This window comes from Nematolebias whitei, chromosome 4, assembly GCF_014905685.2.
Source record: "Nematolebias whitei isolate Nwh7 chromosome 4, NemWhi1, whole genome shotgun sequence".
NCBI lineage: Eukaryota > Metazoa > Chordata > Actinopteri > Cyprinodontiformes > Rivulidae > Nematolebias > Nematolebias whitei.
Genome location: NC_056501.1, coordinates 23,413,313 through 23,433,694, shown reverse-complemented (window position 1 = coordinate 23,433,694; position 20,382 = coordinate 23,413,313). Strand labels below are relative to the sequence as shown.

Sequence of the window (20,382 nt, the reverse complement as noted above, 5' to 3'; positions counted from 1 at the left end):
TATATATATATATATATATATATATATATACACATACATATATACTGTATATACAGTGCCTTGCGAAAGTATTCGGCCCCCTTGAACGTTTCAACGTTTTGCCACATTTCAGGCTTCAAACATAAAGATATAAAATTTTAATTTTTGTGAAGAATCAACAACAAGTGGGACACAATTGTGAAGTGGAATGAAATTTATTGGATGTGTCAAACTTTTTTAACAAATAAAAAACTGAAAAGTGTGGCGTGCAATATTATTCGGTCCCCTTGCATTAATACTTTGTAGCTCCGCCTTTTGCTGCAGTTCCAGCTGCAAGTCTCTTGGGGTTTGTCTCTGTCAGTTTTACACATGGAGACACTGAAGTTCTTGCCCATTCTTCTTTGCAAAACAGCTCGAGCTCAGTGAGGTTGGATGGAGAGCGTTTGTGAACAACAGTCTTCAGCTCTTTCCACAGATTCTCGATTGGATTCAGGTCTGGACTTTGACTTGGCCATTCCAACACCTGGATACGTTTATTTGTGAACCATTCCATTGTAGATTTGTCTTTATGTTTTGGATCATTGTCTTGTTGGAAGATAAATCTCCGTCCCAGTCTCAGGTCTCTTGCAGACTCAAACAGGTTTTCTTCCAGAATGGTCCAGTATTTGGCCCCATCCATCTTCCCATCAATTCTGACCATCTTCACTGTTCCTGCTGATGAAAAGTAGGCCCAAACCATGATGCTGCCACCACCATGTTTGACAGTGGGGATGGTGTGTTCAGGGTGATGAGCTGTGTTGCTTTTATGCCAAACATATTGTTTTGCATTGTGGCCAAACAGTTTGATTTTGGTTTCATCTGACCAGAGCACCTTCTTCCACATGTTTGGTGTGTCTCCCAGGTGCTTGTGACAAACTTTAATCAACACTTTTTATGGATATCTTTGAGAAATGTCTTTCTTCTTGCCACTCTTCCATAAAGGCCAGATTTGTGCAGTGTACGACTGATTGTTGTCCTATGGACAGACTCTCCCACCTCAGCTGTAGATCTCTGCAGTTCATCCAGAGTGATCATGGGCCTCTTGGCTGCATCTCTGATCAGTCTTCTCCTTGTTCCAGATGAAAGTTTAGAGGGACGGCCGGGTCTTGGTAGATTTGCAGTGGTCTGATACTCCTTCCATTTCAATATGATTGCTTGCACAGTGCTCCTTGGGATGTTTAAAGCTTGGGAAATGTTTTTGTATCCAAATCCGGCTTTAAACTTCTCCACAACAGTATCTCGGACCTGCCTGGTGTGTTCCTTGGTCTTCATGATGCTCTCTGCACTTTGAACAGACCCCTGAGACTATCACAGAGCAGGTGCATTTATACGGAGACTTGATTACACACAGGTGGATTCTATTTATCATCATCAGTCATTTGGGACAACACTGGATCATTCATAGATCCTCACTGAACTTCTGGAGTGAGTTTGCTGCACTCAAAGTAAAGGGGCCCAATAATATTGCACGCCCCACTTTTCAGTTTTTTATTTGTTAAAAAAGTTTGACACATCCAATAAATTTCATTCCACTTCACAATTGTGTCCCACTTGTTGTTCATTCTTCACAAAATTTTTTTTTATATATCTTTATGTTTGAAGCCTGAAATGTGGCAAAAGGTTGAAAAGTTCAAGGGGGCCGAATACTTTTGCAAGGCACTGTGTATATATATATATTCAGTATATGTATATATATATATATATATATATATATATATATATATGTAGTTGCTTTTAAGTCAACAGTGTAAATCTAACTAACTAACTAACTAACTAACTAACTAATTAGATCCTGTGTGGCCACAAGATACCATAATGTGTTGGCTTCCCATGTTAGCATTTATGCTAAGCTATCAGGCCTTCAATTAAGTCTATTTTTTAGGATCTATCCCAAAAGTCTGAACTTTGATCAGGAACTGACGTCCCACCAAATTCATTAAAATGTTCTCCAGTTAAAAGTTGAATAAATAAAATAAATAAACGTTAACATTTGCTACTTTTTTTACTTTGCTAAAGAATATGAGCAGACAACAAATTTAGGTTTTTTTTCTGTGTGTTCGTGCATTTTTATCTGTAGCAATATTTTCACAAAGAGAAGTCGTATAGTGGCGACTGATTATAAATTAAAAATGAATAGAAGTTAAAATAAATGTTTACATTTATGTGGCTACTTCAACACGTTTATATAGCTGATGTAAGCCTTCAGGGTTCTGTTGTCAGGGTTGGTCAGAAATTTTACTTCTGGTTTGTTCCAGTTGATTATTGCACTTTGGACTTTAAAAAGTCTGACAAATTGGACGCACTATATATATCGGACAATGTTAATGTTATAAGTCACCATTGCCATGATGTCTTGAAGTGCCCACAGAAAATCAACAGTTCTTTGGCGTGCACCATTTTAGAGTTAAACCAGAATTGATTAATAGCAGTAGCCACATCTTATGACTATTTTTCAACATTTTTAGCATCAAACTTACACAATGATAAATTCATAAATCAAAGCGACCAACCTATCTGAACTACACAATTCACATAAGAGCTTTAGGGCTGTGTCGTTCCTCACTTCTGGACGCAGAGTTTACCCCTGCCGTTGTATAATTCTGTCAACAAAGATCATGTTCAATTTTCTTTTCAGGCTTGAGCCTAATTTAGAGCCAAGGCTTAAAAAAATGTGAAAATTTTGATGTACAGCGCTTTGGAAAACCAGCATACTAAAACCATCATATGCAGATGATTAATGGGAGGAAAAACTGTGAAAAGCAAAGGTGCATTTTTATTAGGGCTTTTAGAAATAGGTGTTTGTCTGAAAGTCTGTTGACCTACATTAGTGCACCGGTTGCTCAACACGCTTGAACCTGAGGTTGTGAGAATTGTAAATAACACTGTCAGAGGGCATTTTTGGCAAGTGCTGACCACGAACAGCAGGTTGTAAACTTGTCACCCAAGAGGTTCGTAATTATCTGTTTTTAGATCAGTGATCAAAACAGAAAAATAAATCTTTGCGTGTTTGTGTTGGACATGACTGCAAAGTAGGATCCTGTTCGTCTCACTGTGACTGTGCCTCTTCATGTTGTTTTTGTTGTTCGCTTAAAAGTGCTATGTTTTTCCTCTTGAACAAAATCATTTATAGGAAATGCCAGCGGTGTTCCAAAGGAATTCTGTCTCCACATTCAAAACTGTTTCACTTTGTTAAATAAGTAATTCAAAAAAGATGAAAACTTATATATATATATATATATATATATATATATACGTGCACATGAAAGAAACTGAGCTGAGGTGCTTCCGGACATGATCGCTTGCATTGTACCAGCTCACAGCATTTGCTCAGAGGACGATTTGATGGAGAAAAAGCAAGAGGAAGCTTTGAGAACCAGTCTGCATTAAATGTGCTTTCTGACATGTATAATACAAACCATCATCTAGCTGATGATGAGGGAGATGACGTCTTTGCAGCTTGGCCAATGGAAACAGCAGGATGACTTATTGGAAACTTGTTTCGGAGATGGCTGAAAACCAGGGAGGTAAAAGAACAAGAACAAAGAGGAAAATATTATTCTGATTTGGTTTATATCCTTCATTGTGGGTCACAGCCAACAAAAAGACCCCTTGAGTCTTTTTGATACACTGCATCTCCTGCCCAAGAAGCTTTTACTTACCCAGTGATCCGGTCCTGGTATTTTGTCCAACTCAAGGCCGTCTGTTCTGATTGATTCATAACCCTCACACCACAAGACATCAAAGCTGGGCCCAAATCCTCGGATATTTATCTGCAGCTGAAGAAGTGTTCTCAAATGTGCAGTTTCTGGTCATCTGCCACTTCAGTGTGACCCCAAGTGCTGCTTCCGCTATGAGATCACCACTTCTCAGAAGGCATACATCATTCAGGAGACAGACTGGGTCCACACACACACACACACACACATGCAGGCTCCTGCTTCCTAGAGTCACAAAATCAAAATCCCTTTATCTACTTTGCATGTGTGTGATGTCAGGCTTATTGCATTTATTATCTTGACCGATGTCACCGTGGTTCCTGTGACTTCATTCATTCGACTCCTAAATCAATGTCCAAACTGGGATTGTTAAAACAGTCATACTTCCTTGTGCGTAGTTTGAAATGAACCGATGAATAATACATTAAAGTGTCTATTTAAGTATGGGGAAGGGCAAATTTAGTCAAGCGTTTTGTTATTTCAAAATAATGCCAAATCTTTAGGGGTAGCAACATAATTTTAACGAGGGTCTGGCATTCCTTTAAAAAAATGCTAATTGCTCGTCTCCTTTCATGCCAGAGTTTTGAACATCGTATGGTGAGAAATGACAGAATGCCAGGGAATAACTTCCCCACAAAGCCTTTACGAAAAGGTTTGGTTCACAAATCTTTGTTAATGGGTGATTTTCTGAGAAGTTAGTTTACCTCAGGCCTGCTTGAACTGGTATAAAGTACTGACATTTTTTTTTTCTTCGGCTGACAAGTAATGCTTTGGTCTGTATCAGTCATACTTTGTAATTTTCCTGACTAAAACTAAACTTGATCTGATTTTAGAAAGCCACGTATGATTGATATCTTCCTGATACCTTTGTGCTTTTTTAAACATTGTTTTGTCCTTTTTAACTGTCAACCCTTTGATGACATATTATCTTTCTATTTATGAACTATTTGTTTTGTGTTGACAATATCTGTTAATCGCCACCTCATCAAGGTGGAGGAGTTTGTGTGCCTGAATGATCCTAGGAGCTATGCTGTTGGGGGCAATTGCTCTTGGTAGGGTCTCCCAAGGCAGATTAGTCCTACATGACAGGCCAAATAAAGAACGATTCAGAACACTCGTATGGACGCAAAACAGCAAGAAGCTTGATTTGTCTCGCACCATCGTGAGTTACCTGGGCTCCACCCTGGAGCCAGGCCTGGGGGAAGAGCTTGTCAATGAGCACTTGGTGATCGGGCCTTTACCTATGGGGCCTGGTTGGGCTCAGCCCAAATGCGTAACATAGGTTTGCTTTCCTGTGGGTCCACCACCTGCTCAGATGGCAGGAGAAGATGTCCAACAGACCTGGTGGACACAAACATGTTATAAGGGTTTTCTGGGAACACCTGGGAGAATATCCATCAGAAAGATCTTCAACTCACAACTCTGAGCGAACTTTAACCACAGCCTAGCTGAGGGCGGGGTGTTATTGAGACTGAGTGGGCCATGTTCTGAGTCTCCATTCTCAATGTAGTTGCCTTGAGCTGCGGACACAAGGTTGTCTGTGCTTCTCGCAGCAGCAATTCTCAAACTCAATACACCTTGGGTTAGGGTGGCTGCCAAGCTGGAGAAGGAGTCCTATTGGGCTTTGTTGGCTGGTAGGACTCTGGAGGCACCTGAAGGTTATTGGCTGCAGCCCTGGCTGTTGATGAATCAAAAGCTCAGATGTGGAAGGAGTTTGGTGAGGCCTTGGATAGATACTCATTCGGCTCCAAGGAGATTCTGGCAAACCATCAGGTGGCTGAGGTGGTCAAATCAGCACTTTACCAACACTGTGTATAGTGGAGGTAGGGTGCTGTTGACCTAACCAGTCACGTCATTGAGCGGTGGAAAGAATACTTCTCGAACCTTCTCAATCCCATCAGCATGCCTTCCATGGAGGAAGATGAGTCAGGGGACTTGGGCTTTAGTCCATCCATAACCGGGGCTAAGTTCATCGATGTAGTTAAAAAGCTTTGTGGTGGCATGCTCTGGTGGATGAGGCCACCCTGAGTTCCTCAAAGTGGACGTTGATGGGTTATGTTGGTTGACAGACCTTTGCAACATTGCGTGAATAACGGGGGCAGTGCCAATGTGTTTCCTCTTCAAAAAGAGGGATCAGAGGGTGTGCTCCAATAATAGGAGCATCACTCTCCTTAGCCTCCCCTATACAATCGGTGCAAGAGCTTAGTTTGCATTACTGACATAAAGTCAAACCCAATCAGAGAGAGAATTGGACTTGGCCAGGGCTGCCCATTATCACGATTCTGTTCATAACTTTTATGAATAGAATTTCTTGGTGTAGCCAGGGAGTGGAGAGAGTCCGGTTTGGTGGCCTCAGGATTCCATCTCTGCTATTTGCAGGTGATGGGAATGACTTGGAGGAGGCTTTGAAGAGGACCCAACACACACTAGAGAGAATATGTCTCTCTTCTGGCTTGGAAATGCCTTGGAGTCCTCCCAGAAGAGGTGGCTGGAGAAAAGATGTTTGTACCTCCCTGCTCAAGCTGAAGACCCGACAGGAACAAATGGAAGATAATAAATGGATGGCTTTAACATCCTACACAATTATTTTGAAGCTTTTTGTGTTTTTTGTAATGTTGAGCTATAAAATTATCACAGGACTGATTAAACTTTAACTACTAGTTATTTGGTTATGGGCTATACATCACTTTTTACATTGTGTTACTGTCTTTGACCAACAGCTGTCCCTGATGGTGAAAATAATCCCCAGCCCCGACTGGTTTGTCGGTGTGGATAGTCTGAGTCTCTGTGAGGGGAACCACTGGAAACAGGAGGTGACATTTGATCTCCAACCTTATGATGCAGGGACAGATAGTGGATTCACGTTCTCCTCTCCCAACTTCCCCACCAGTCCACCAGAAAACATCACACAGGTATGATCGGTACAAAAAAACATCATCTGTTCAAATCTCCACTTGGATGTTGTTGAAATTTTATGTCTTATTCTTAGAATAAGTAGCATGAAAATGGGACATCATTCATAGGTGGCTCCATTTAAATGATTGCCTGGCAGCCCTCATGTCTGACCTGAAGGGATTTGAGCCTGACCCCTCCCCCGCTCCATCCTTTTCCAGCATGTGTTTTGGAGCTATTGTGATTTTGGCATTCTACTGAGAACCTGCTGGCTTTTCTAACAAAATATTTTTCTGCTGACTTGTTCAGATCACATCTCAGATGCCAAACCACCCAGCCAACTCCTTCTACTACCCTCGACTAAAGGAGCTTCCACCTATTGCCAGCATTAGAATTACCCGACAGCGTAGATTCACTGACCGCCAGAACACTGTGTCTAACCACATTCTGCCCAATTCTATCATTCCTCAGCGCTTTTCAGGTACCTGTGTGTCAAAACTTTTCTTAGAGGAACTAAATAATAAAGTAAGAGTTTAGAAGATTTCTGTAAGATGTGTTTTTCTACCTTCAGTGGATATTAGTGCATGCAACTCTAATCTCTTGAGTGGAACATGCGGAGTACCCCAAGGGTCTATTCTTGGTCCAATACTTTACTCTTTTGTTTAGTTCAGTTTTAAAGAAAATGTAATTCCATTGTTTTGCTGCTGGTTGCCAAGTATATCCTTGGCTCAAAAGGAAGACTGTAATCTCTTTAAAGGTCTTGTCTAGACTTGACTTAGAAGCATAGATAGCCCTGAACTTTTTTAATCTAATGAGCATCTCTTTTCCACAGAAACACCGCTAGACTGTGAAGTCTCTCTCTGGTCATCTTGGGGTCTGTGTTTGGGTCCATGCTCCAGAGGAGGCGTTCGCCATCGCACACGCTACATCCTGTTGCGGCCGGCTAACGCTGGCAGCCCCTGTCCTGAACTAGAGGAACAAGTTGAATGTGTACCACACAACTGTATGAAGAAACACCAGTAACCAACAGTGCTGGAGCTCAAACAAAGCCAGCGTTTTGACGCCGTGACTTTTTTGTTCTCACTGCGAGACTGAGCGAAGGATGCTGCATCTTGACCTCTCTGAAAATGCAGACGGTTGTTTTGTCTTTGTCTCTGTTTAAACTGTGGAACTTAATACTTGTGGTAGAACCATTTATGTGCGTTTTACCAATAAAATACACCTTTGAGTATATTTTAGAGGTAATAAGATGAAACAGGATTTCGCAGGATGAACTAACAGCTAAACGGTTCGTCAGTTGAACAGTTTTTACAATTGCTGGACAATCTTGTTTACAAAAATGTTTAGATATTTTGTACAACATAAATAAACACCAAATACAATAATCTGAAAATTATCTCAATCCTATAATTGCAGGATTAGAAAGTAATGCCATCTTCTGCATAACGACTTTCACCAACTAGTTTTCCTTGAAGGAATGCCCAGAATTTTACACCAAAGTAAAAGCCATTTTGTACTGTTTTATTTTGTGTTTTATTTTGTGTGTTTAATGTTGTGAAGTGTCTTGAAAGGCGCTAACAAATAAAATGCATTATTATTATTATTAAAGTTCAGAAAAAGGATGATCTTATATTAATAAAGAAAAGCGTTAAAGAAGCTTTTGTCAAACCTTGAAAATAATGTTTTAAAGCTCATGCTCAAAGAATATGTTGTGAATGACTCTCAGCTACTACCACAACAAAATTTTAACTCAGTATCTGTAAAATTGATCGAGTTTCAGCTACCTTTGTATTTTTAAAGACCGTTAGCTGTGTGGCAACCATCTTGAATGAGGCTAACTCCAAATCTGTTTTTATATACACTTCCAAGAACTAATTTCTGCAAGTTTTGATAAAATGTGTCCAGTGCTCATGAGATCTATTTCCAACACACAAACAAAATGTGAGTTAAAAAAACTCAACATTTTTGCATTTTCATGATCTGGAGACAATGATAATATGACATCTCTTTTTGCAACATGACAACACGTGTTATAATTATGGAACAGGTCTCAAAGTGATCACCAGCAGAGTTTTTGTGTCTAGAACAAATAAGAAAATCAGAATCACTTTCTAATCTGCAACTTTTTGGCTCAAAAGTATGAGCATGTTAAATTCTTACTAGTTGCTGCTGGCATCAGAACAAAATGATTATTTTTTTAATTTAACAATTATTATATTTAAAAATTTGACATGAAATTTGCATTTTGACTGGAAACAGTGGCACTGCAGAGACTCGTCTCCCACTTTTACATGAACGCACACAGAAAGATTGAAGTCCTTGCACATACTGCATACCGTTACAGGCACAGAGGCATAGTTTACAAAGATAATCTAAACATGTCTGGCATGTAAAACTCTTTCAAAATAACTGTAAGCCCCGTGTCATAAATATCACCTGTCAGAAGAATGGACTAATAAGCTGACTTGAAGCGTGGAGCCTGTTTAGAAGAGCAAGGTGCAGAATTATTTTTAAATTGCAAATAAGTATGTGTTTTCTTTTATTTTGTTTTTTTTATATTTCATTAGGTTTTTGTACATAGCCTATTGTTTGGTGTGTGTGTGTGTGTATATATATATATATATATATATATATATATATATATATATATATATATAATGTTAGGATTTTGTTTTTGTTTTATGTTTTTTCAAATAATAAAAAATAAATTTGTGTTTCATGGATAAATTATCTACTTTTTAAAGTAACTTTCAGTACTAGAGTTGTATGAAACATAACAGATCATAATAAAAAATACAGGTATTTTCACTATCAGTGTATAAAGGGATATAAATCCAGCACCACAGCATACAAAAACAGATTTCACTCAATTATCAAAGATGAACCCAGAATACAAATTTCCTGCCAGTAAAATTAAGTCCACCCTATTCGTTGTAGAATTGCCTTTAACAGTAACAATTCTCAACATTAACTTTATATTCAAACTTTCTATTCTCTTACATGGTTGTGGTAGAATTTGAGCACACTCTTCTTTAAAAGTTGATTCAGTTAATTGGCGTTTGCAAAGATGTATTTCTCTGCAGCTCTCTTAAGGTCCTAGCATTTCAATAAGCATGAGATCTGGACTTTGACTGTTTACCCACACGCCAAAGCTTTTGTTTTCTGGTCATATTATGTTATATATTGTTTCGTATGAAAAGTGAAACATGCCCAAAAATGACCTTTTGACCCAAAATGGCTGATATTCTGTTAGTTTGAAGGCATACCTCCAAGATACTTTTTTTCTTGTTTCAGGGCTATCTACATATGTACTAAATTTCAGCTCTGTATGATGTACCAGTTGTTCTATCTCACGTTGGGATCCAGCACTCTGTGCTGCTTTGGACAAGCATGGCAACAAAAACAAACAACCCACCTCTGTTCTGGTACACAGTGTAACTTCTACCCACTTGAATATTTTGCGCCAAAAATATTAAAGTTCACTTGAATTCCCTGTTCAATTCCAGTCCAGAAAAACACTCATCTCAAAAAACATTCACTATTTATGTCCTTCAGCCATGGGGGACATCAGTGCACCACTTGTTGACTCATCTGTTGACAACCCTTGAGAGGATCTGTGTTTTATTTGTGTTTTCTTGTGTCAACTGTTCAGCCCTCCTACTGTGTCCCCCCTGCAATCAGCTCTAGCTCCTGCCACCATCACCTGTTCCTCATTGTCCCCCACCCCCACCAGGTGTTCGTGATTATTCTGTCATTACCAACAAAGTACATGCTCAAAAATCCAGGTATACAATCCAACAATTTTTAGTCAGGTCATCTGGACAGTTTCTTTTTTTTTTTGTGCTGAAACTTTTCACCTTCCATCCAGAAGGCTTCATTAGTCAAGGAAACACACAACGCCAAAACTGATTCTTACCCACACAGCTTACTCCAAAGTGGAACAAACCAGTTGGTACTAAGATGGTCTCTTTGGCACGCCCGTCGTCCTGTGCCGGCACTTTTTCTTGTCGACGGTCATGTCAAACTGGTTCAAAACCAACAAAGTCCTAATTGTTAGATTGTATACCTGGATTATTGAGCATGGACTTTGTTGGTTTTGAACCAGTTTGGCACGAGTATTGACGAAGAAAAGGGCCGGCACCAGACGAGGGGGCGTACCAAAGAGACCATCTTAGCACCAACATAACTGGTTTGTTCCATTTTAGAGTAAGCTGTTGGGGGAAGAATCAGTTTTCTGTTGAGCGTTTCTTTGACTGATGAAGCCTTCTGGATGAAAGGTGAAATGTCTATAAGTTCTGTTGGTTTGTTTCTTCCCTGTCCGTGGACTGTGCTCCACACAGCCGTTCATGCTCCGTTTACCTCCATGTCTCCTTGTTGCCATGTTTGACGTACACCTTGCTGCCGCTTCAGCCTTTTGTTTTCTTGGTTGAATAAATAGTTTACTTATTTTATCTTTGAGTTCGTCATGTCTGTCTGCACCCTGGTTTCAACTAAACCACAGAACATGATAACCCTCACCCTAGACCTATTACCAGTACGTACCTAAACTTAACCTACACTTAATTCATACTTTAACTCTAAATCTAAGCTCTAACCCAAAAAATAATGTTTCAACATATAAGACCGGGCTTTGGTTCCCATAAGGACTAGTGGTCTTGCTGACAAGACCTGCAGATGGAACTAAACAGGTAAAGTTTTCCTTAATAACCAGAACAGGCTAATTAACTTGGACCAAACCCGACTCCTCTGCTGATTATTGACAGCAGGCTCAGCACTCTGACTGCTTCATACTGATGTGACTCAAACTCAGTTTGTTGGCATTCAAACCATTACAAGGTAAGAACAAAAATCGCAGGACTCGGAGTCCACGATTATACTTTTTTTTGTTTTTTAACTATAATGTACTAAAACTTGGAAACAAAATGATGTAGCTTAAAAATGTATTATATACATTTTGCCACAATAAAAATGTAATAAATTTACATATAAATACCATAAAACCATACTAAATTGAAAGATCTAGTACTAACTGCAGTGCATAAATAAAAAGTTAAAGTGCAGCAGCCAGACATCAGAAGCAGCAGATCACAGATAAATGCTAAAGTGCAGTGTTCAGTGTGTGGGTGAGGAGCCGTTCAGCAACCTGACTGCATCTGCCATTTTTCAGTCTGGAGGTTTATGTCTGGATGCAGCACAGCCTCCTCCCTGAGGGCAGGGGGTGAACAGTCCATGTGCAGGATGGGTGGGGTCACGGAGGATGCAGGTGGCTGTTGTCCTGGGTGGGGTCACAGAGGATGCAGGTGGCTGTTGTCCTGCACCTGGTAGTATAAATGACCCTTAAGCTGCACCCGATGGGTGTCTGAGCAGATTTTACTACCCACTGCTGCACCTCCTCCTCCTCTGCCACAGTGCAGCCTCTGGACCACACCGAGAAGGTGGATGTCAGGATGCTCTCCACCACACAGGTTTAGAAGGATCTGAGGACATCAGCTTGCCCTCTTCAGTTTTCTAAGGAAGGGCTTTCTTAAGGACAGTCGAGTCTGTTGGTGCACCAGGTGAGGGTGTTGGCCAGATGCACTCTGAGGTGCCTGGAAAGGACCAGCTCCACCACTACTACAGCATTGCAGAGGGGAAGGGGGGCAGCACCAGCCCTGCGGAAATCAAAGACTATCTCCTTGGTTTTCTGGAGGCTGAGGATGAGATTGATGTCCCTGTACCAGAACATCAGATCCTCCACCTTACGCCTGTAGATGAATAGATAGATACTTTATTAATACATGTGTGTGTGTGTGTGGGGGGGGGGGGGGGGGGGGGTGTATGATTTGAGGCTTCCAGTAGCATGTTCTAATTATACAGAAAAAAGACAAATATGAAATAATCAAAAAAGAAGCAGAATACACAAACTTCACCACTAGGTTCTGGTGAGCTCTGAAGTTGTTGTACTGAGGGTGAAGAGCAGTGGGCTGAGCACGCAGCCCTGTGGTGAGCCAGTGTTCATGACAATGATGGAGGAGGTGTTGTTGATCCTGACACTGTGACCTACAGGTCTGGAAGTCCAGCACCCTGTTGCAAAGGGACAAAGGGGTTCCCAGTGCTGCCAGTTAGGACATCAGTTTCTGCTGTACAGTGGTGTTGAACACAGAACTGAAGTCCAAAAACAGCAGCCTCAAATACAAGTCCCAGTTCTCCATGTGAAAGAGGGCCTGGTGTGTCAGAGTAGCAATGGACCAGTTGCGGCTGTAGGTGTACTGATGACAGTCCTCAGCCCTGCCATGGTCTTCTCCATGTGCCTCATCACCAGTTTTTCAGAGCACTTCTTGATGGCAGGGGTGAGGGCAATGGGACTGAGGCACGATGCTGCAGAGGTCTCTGGCACAGGGATGTTGGTGGATGTCTTGAGGCAAGATGGGACTCTGACTTGGGACAGCAAGATGTTAAATAGGTCCATCAGGACCTCAGACAGCTGGTGTTCACAGTCTGGGATCCCATCAAGGCCTGACTGGGATCTTTTGAGGGTTGAACTTCAGCAGCGCCCTCCTCACCTCTGCTGACGTTGATGGCTGACGTGCCATCAGCGTAAATAAACTCACACAGATTTGTTTGCCAGTGGACATTAGGACACGTGTGTCTACAAACGGGAACTGGTGACTGGTTTGATTATTGTGCCACGCTCAGTCACACAGTGCACATGAAATCTAAACTGCACACACATATGCACACCAGAGATTATCATTAGGACACCAGATATAGCAGCAGGTCTGCCCGAGTGACGCAAAACTCCAAGATAAATTAACTTTTTCTTCACATCCTTCCATCACGTCCTCACATCGATGTTGCTCAAGCCAAGCGAGTGAAGTAAGAAGAGGAAGGCCATGAACTAATCAGAGTAGGAGCTGGAGGGGCTCAGGTCCACACACGAGACAGAGAGAAGGAAAATCAGGAAAAACTAAATTAGGGACGGATCAGGTCACCTTTTCATCCTGTCTGTTCCACTCAGCCAACATCTACAAACAGGATGAACTAATTGTGCTGTAATTAAAAAAAAATCTAAAACCGTTTGGTGCAATAATCATCACAACAACAGGGTTTAAAGTTTTATTTTTGGGAACTAATTTCAGAAGCAAGTAGATATTAGGTGCACATATGTAATATGTCGATTAGGAATGGGTCAAAAAACATTTCTGCTGATTGTGATGAAGGAAAGCTTACTAATTTTTATACTGACCGATATGAAAGGCCGATATGTTTCTTTGTCTGTGTTAGCAAAATATCTCGTGAACCACCAAACAAATTCCTATAAAACTACAACTGATTTTCTTTTGATGTTGACCTGATTCAAGAAGGCTGCCACAATCAGTCAACTTTAGAAGACATTAAAACGTCTATAACTCAGTTGATTTTACTGATATTGAGGTAAAATTTGGTGTGGAAGTAGCTGAAAGTCATAATCAACACATACTCTGAGCACTAATAGATCACACACGATCTTTATAAAACCTTGGATCCTTATTCCTTCAAAGAGCATTATGTTCTGAGCATCAGTCAAACAGTTGAAGCGTACTCTTAACCATCTTCAGAAGTCCTGACCTGCTTCCTGATTTCTTGTAAATTCTGGAAAATATCCTGCCCTGAATTCTGATCGTTCTCTGCTGGCAGTCAAAGTGGCTGAGATGAGAAATGAGTCACAGCTGTGGACAAATACTGCAAAGAGCTTTTCTACAAGGATACAACCGTGTTTCTTATGGTCCGTGTAAACAGCAAGTCCTGCAAATGATCAAAACCAGGACAGGCCTCAGAGCTGGGATGCTAGTGTGTGTGTGTAAACCCAGTCCATGCTTCTTCCAGAGCCCACGCTGCAGAACTAAAGATTTGATCAGGTCACTGTTCTCCTTTTCACTGCAATTTGTGACTCTAAAAACAGGAAAATTTACTTTTAAATAAAAAAAAAAATGATTGAAATGATGAAACTTGTGTAAATGCAGTGCGCCCAATGACTTAGCTGAAATTTGGCGAAGAGAAAACAGAGTTGAAAAAAAACTTTAAAATAAAAATGCAAAACGGAAGCTGGTAAAAGCTGAAATCTGCAAAACTGTACAAAAGAGTAAAATCAGCAAGACCCTAGCTAAATAATAAAATTAGATAAGCCATACAACGATGCTAGCAATGCATTAGCCAAACGGTAGCTAAATGCTAAAACTATTAAAGCCGTAGCTTTTTCTTCTTTCTTTTGGCTGCTCTCTTCTTTAGGTCAGGGTCACCACATCGCACAAACTCACGGGAAGACTTGACAATTGTTTTCATGCTGGATGCCCTTCCTGTGTTTAAAAGCTACAATAAGAAAACCCCTAGCTAAAAGCTACATTTTGAAAAACCCTAAGCGGCTGTGGCTGAGTGTTTAGAGCAGTTGTCCTCCATTGCAAGAGTTGGGGGTTTGATTCCACCAGCAGTCACATGCTGAAGTGTCCCTGGGCAAGACGCTGAACCCCTCATTGCCTCTGATGTGCACCCCATCTGTGTATGAATGTGTGTATGAATGTGATAAAGCTCTGATTATTCTTTGTATAAAGTGTAGTAGAGTGCTGTATGAATGGATAAATGAGGGCACATGTGTTGTAAAGAGCTTTGAATATTTTAATAAGATAGAAAGGTGCTAAATAAGTACAGTCCATTTATCATTTACCTAGCAAAAAGCTAAATTTAGAGAAACTGTAGCTAAATGCGAGCAGCACGGTGGTGCAGTTGTTACAGCTGCTGCCTCACAGCGAGCAGGTCACCTCAGTTCAAATCCTGGCCGGGGGCCTTTCTGAGTGGAGTTTGCATGTTCTCTCCATCCATGCATTCCATTACCGTTTTATGTATTTTTAATTATTTTTTGGCTTGTATTTTATTCATTTTGGTGCTTTTTAACTTATCTGTACAGCACTTTGGTCCTGTATGGGTGTTTTTAAAGTGATTTATAAATAAACTTGGATTGGATTAGATGCATGGGTTTTCTCCGGGTACTCCGGTTTCCTCCCACAGACCAAAAACATGCATGTTAGACTGATTGGTAACTCTAAATTGTCCCTAGGTGTGAGTGAGAGTGAATGGTTGTTTGTCTCGTTTGTCTCTTTGTGTCCCTGTGATGGACTTGCGACCTGTCCAGGGTGTACCCCGCCCCTCGCACAGTGATTGCTGGACATGGGCACCAGCGACCCCCGTGACCCAAAAATGGAATAAACGGGTAAAGATAATGGATGGATGGATGGATGGATTAGATACATGGGTTTTCTCCGGGTACTCCAGTTTCCTCCCACAGACCAAAAACATGCATGTTAGACTGATTGGTAACTCTAAATTGTCTCTTGGTGTGAGTGAGAGAGTGAATGGTTGTTTGTCTCTATGTGTCCCTGTGATGGACTTGGACCTGTCCAGGGTGTCCCTCTTCTCTCGTACATTGACTGCTGGACGTGGGCACCAGTGACCCCCGCAACCCTAAAAGAATAAAGTGCCTAAAGATAATGGATGGATAGATGAAGCTAAATGCTAAAAAAAAAAAAAAAAAAGCTACATTGTAGGTGAATGTTAAAATAGACAAAACCGCACGTAAAAGCTAAAATGAGCTTAACAGTCACTAAGATTAAATTTACTAATCGCTAAACTAAGTCAAAGTGTGTCTGTATGCTAAAATTAACAAAACCCTAGCAAAAAAACTAATTAAGAAAGTCGGCAGCCAAAAGCAAGAAAATAAGCAAAGAGTAGCTAAAAGCCACATAGAATGGACGTCTGTGGGGGAAACGTCCATAAATAAAGGTCAATATTTTAACCGGTTTAAAAGTTACAATACTAAAAGTCACAGCACACTTCTTCCAGTTAAAGTTAACATTTGGACATATGAATGGTTGAAACGGCACCAAGTCTGCAGACGTAGTTCGATTCCAAAAAGCATCCGGAGACGCTCTAAACAGGAAAACAAAAGTCTGAACGCTGACTCGTATTTTAAGACGGAAAACCAAGCTGGTGAAGTCTGAGCCATCCAGCGGCTGCTAGAATATTCAATCCTTCCAGAGTCAACCCAAGACAAATATTTAGCCCACAGCTTTTGGGTTGGTAGTACGATCGCTCCAAGCGGGGAAACTTCATCTTTCCAGAGACCAATTCGTCACAAGTACTGCCACACACATCCTGATCTGTCAAACTGCTCCCATTAAGGCTGAAAAATAGCATTTGTTCTTTGTTGATGTTCTCATCCTTGAGCGAGGCTATTTTAGCTTAGAAAATACCTGAAAACTAAAACTAGAGGCAACAGACACGACTGAGGTAGAATGAAAGTGAATAAAAACTGGACAGTGTTTGAAAAACAACTCAATTAAAGGCATTTCTCAAAGGAACGCCATCGTTTTAAACCGAGATCATCTCATGACGTAAACTCTAAACCCTAAATTCTTGTTTTTCTCTCTGAAGCCCGCAGGCGTCACATTTTACACACATTTAACTCAGTTTACAGAAGCTGTACGGGAGCCAGGGCTCAAGTTTTACTGGAACAACAAACCCGATGAGGCCTCAAACAAACGAATAAAAAAAAAATCTGGTGGCACATCACGACTGGGGTTATGCCACAATGCGTCAGGTGGAAAACAGGAATAAACAGGAAGTCGAAGTGCGTGTGCCAAAACATCCTGGGCCTCACCTACAACCAGGCTCCAGTTTGGTTAGATGAGTCCAGAACTTTGCTCCATTATGGAATATGTTGATGAATATTTGGCTGACTGTCGCCAAATGATTGATCATCTGCCCTTTCCTCTTTGACCACGATGCAGTGAGCAAGTACTCCTGCAGACAAGCTGTTCCTCTCCACCTTCAGTAACACAACGACAAGCAGTTCTTTTCCAGGTAAGAGTGGGAAACATCTCACGCCAACAGGAGTTTCCAGTCTGGACCATGATGTGGTGCAGGGTGGGAATGAGCTCGAACAACATTAAAATAAGTTTTCTTTTGTTTACTTGTTAAATAAAGTAGGTGAAAGTAATGAAACCACGCAGTGCCCACACACGTCTGCACTGAAACGACATGAAGGTATGAAGACGGTGTGAAAACCCATGACTTCATGTAGCCAGAAGGACCTGGACGAGCCAAAAGGCTGCTTTTTTATTATGAATCCACCTTCAGTCGTGTGTGTGTGTGTGTGTGTGGGGGGGCACCTTTCTTTACAACGATGCTTCAGTTCATGGAGGTTTGCAGATGTTGGTTTCTGAACAGCTCTCTTCAGGTCCCATCAGTGTTTCCATCAGTTTCAGGTCTTGACCTTTATTCTTTCCCTTTTTTTCAGCTGTTCTGTTGAAGATCTGCTGCTGCCGTTTCAGGATCCAGTTTGGTCCAAGATTCAGTTCTCTGACAAATGACCTCACATTTGTGTTGGATACTGAAGTGACAGAGAAGTATGTTAAGACTGGTACAGGACATGTATGAGGACAGCAGGACAGTGGTGAGATGTGCTGCAGGACTGACTGATAGCTTCAAGATGGAGGTGGGAGTGCATCAAGGATCAGTTCTGAGTCTCTTCTTGTTTGCTCTGGTGATGGACCGAGTAACAGACGAGGTCAGGCAGGAATCCCTGTGGACTATGTTTGCAGATGACATTGTGATCTGTGGTGAGAGCAGGGAACAGGTGGAAGAGTGTGCTAAAAAGGTGAAAAAGAGAGTCCAGGTAGGATGGAGTGAATAGAGAAAAGTTTCAGGAGTGATTTGCAACAAGAGTGTCAGCAAAGATCAAAGGAAACGTTTACCAGACAGTGGTGAGACCAGCTATGATGGCTGGTCTGGAGACAGTGGCATAGACAAAAAGACAGAAGAACTGGAAGTGGAAGAAATGAAGATGTTGAGTTTCTCCTTAGGAGTGACAAGGATGGATAAGATTAGGAAATATGATCATCTGAGGTACAGCACAGGTTGAACAACTGGGAGATAAAATTAGAGACCAGACTGAGATGGTTTGGACATGTCCAGAGGAGGGACAGTGGGTATATTGGTAGAAGGATGTTAGAAATGCAGCTGCCAGGAAAAAGACAAAGAGGAGATTTATGGATGCAGTTAGAGAGGACATGGAGGTAGTTGGAGTGAGGACAGAGGACGCAGAGGACAGAGTGAGATGGAGGAGGATGATTTGCTGTGGCGACCCCAGAAGAGGGAACAGGCAAACGAAAAAGCTGCTGTGCATTATGGGTAAACACTTATATACTTTGGTCTCATATGCCAGTGTTGTGTTTCATCCAGATGAAAATCTGTGACCCAGTCATGCGGCCACATTCTTTTTAAAGAGGAGACTTCCTCCTGCAACCCTTCAAGTCATATTTGTGCACGGCCATCAACTTTAACCTCCGACCTGCTAACTGAGGCCTGTAGTCTGAGATGGAGCTCTTGGTTTTTGTAATTTCTCGGTGCATAGCACTGTCTGACCTTGGGCTGAAATTTCTGGGACGTCCACTCATGGGAGGGAATGTCCGTTTAGTTCTCTCCTCCAGTTTAAAAACGACTTTTAACCCTTCCCAGACTGACAGGCAGCAATAGTTAGATCATTGCTGATGTCTTTCCTCCTTGATGTGCCACACACAAAACTCCTGCTTTAGTAAGTAAGTGCTATGTGTCATCATCATTGTATGTTCCCATACAATGGTGAAATTAGTTCTTGCATTTAACCCATCACACCTGGGATACACACAGGTGGAGCAGTGGACAGCTATGCAAGTGCCTGAGGAGCAAACTGGGGGTTAGGCGTCTTTCTCAGAGACACCACAACATGTGGGAATGGCTGGGGATCAAACATGGGACTTTTGGGTCCAAAGTCGGCTGCCCTAACTCTACCCCATCTCGGCCCCATAGTCGTGGGGTAATCACTGATGATCAGTTATAATCAATACATTTGATCAGCAGCACATGGCAGATATCTTCTCTGAAATCCTGTGGAAGCAGCACCAACGGTCTTACATTTTTTCCCCACACAGCTTCAATATGGTTGCATGTTTTTTGTTTATTGAACAAAATGGTGGGAAGTTGCTGTTTTTTATATCTGAGGTGAGATAGAGAATTTTGGACTCTGGTAAAGACTTGATAATGTTTTATATCTTGATATTTAAAACGTACAACTGAAAAGGGTGTATGTTTCGTTACAGGGAGTTCTGGTCAAGACGGCAGCATGAATTTAAACTAAAAACTGATTTAAGTAAAAGGTTTCAAAAATAAATAAAGGATCTTAAATATTAACTAGAGAACTGCATTTCTTGCGAAAATGCAGTGTGAATGCTTATTGCAGAAGAACTTGCTGAAAAACAGCTGAAGAAAGAGGAAAGAACAAATATTTGCTGAATTATGTTAAGCAGAAATTAGCACAAAAATTAACTAAAGAAAGCTGAAATTAGCAACAAAAAAATCTAAAAAGTAGCTAAAAATGCAGAAAAAAAGCTTAAATTACCAGAAGGAAGTGGAAAGAGCTGAAATGAGCTAATAAAAAAGTGGAATTAGCTGAAAAAGCTAAAAAAAAGAAGCATAAAACAGCTAAATAGTAGCTGAAATAACTGAAACTAGCAGAAATAAGCTGCAAGGTGCATAAACTGAAATTAGCAGAAAGAAGTTAATTAGCCTGAAAGTAGCAGAAATTGCCATGAAAAACTTGAATTTATCAGCAAACAGCTGAAAGTAGCAAACATGCTAAAAAGGTAGCTAAAAAGTTAGAACAGGTTTAAATTAGCAGAATAAGTTTAAATTAGCAGAATAAGTTTAA

General features: G+C 41.0%; 1 protein-coding gene across 1 annotated transcript in view; it reads left to right on the top strand.

The window, feature by feature from the left end:
• Nucleotides 1-7,674, top strand: part of spon2a (spondin 2a, extracellular matrix protein) — a 15,599-nt gene extending 7,925 nt beyond the window's left edge. Inside the window, exons 4-6 of the mRNA XM_037675883.1 lie at nucleotides 6,455-6,646; nucleotides 6,936-7,107; nucleotides 7,459-7,674. Coding sequence (XP_037531811.1) covers nucleotides 6,455-6,646; nucleotides 6,936-7,107; nucleotides 7,459-7,649 — 555 coding nt within the window. The 3' untranslated portion in view covers nucleotides 7,650-7,674. The remainder of the gene's footprint in view (nucleotides 1-6,454; nucleotides 6,647-6,935; nucleotides 7,108-7,458) is intronic.
• The last annotated feature ends 12,708 nt before the right edge of the window (nucleotides 7,675-20,382 follow it).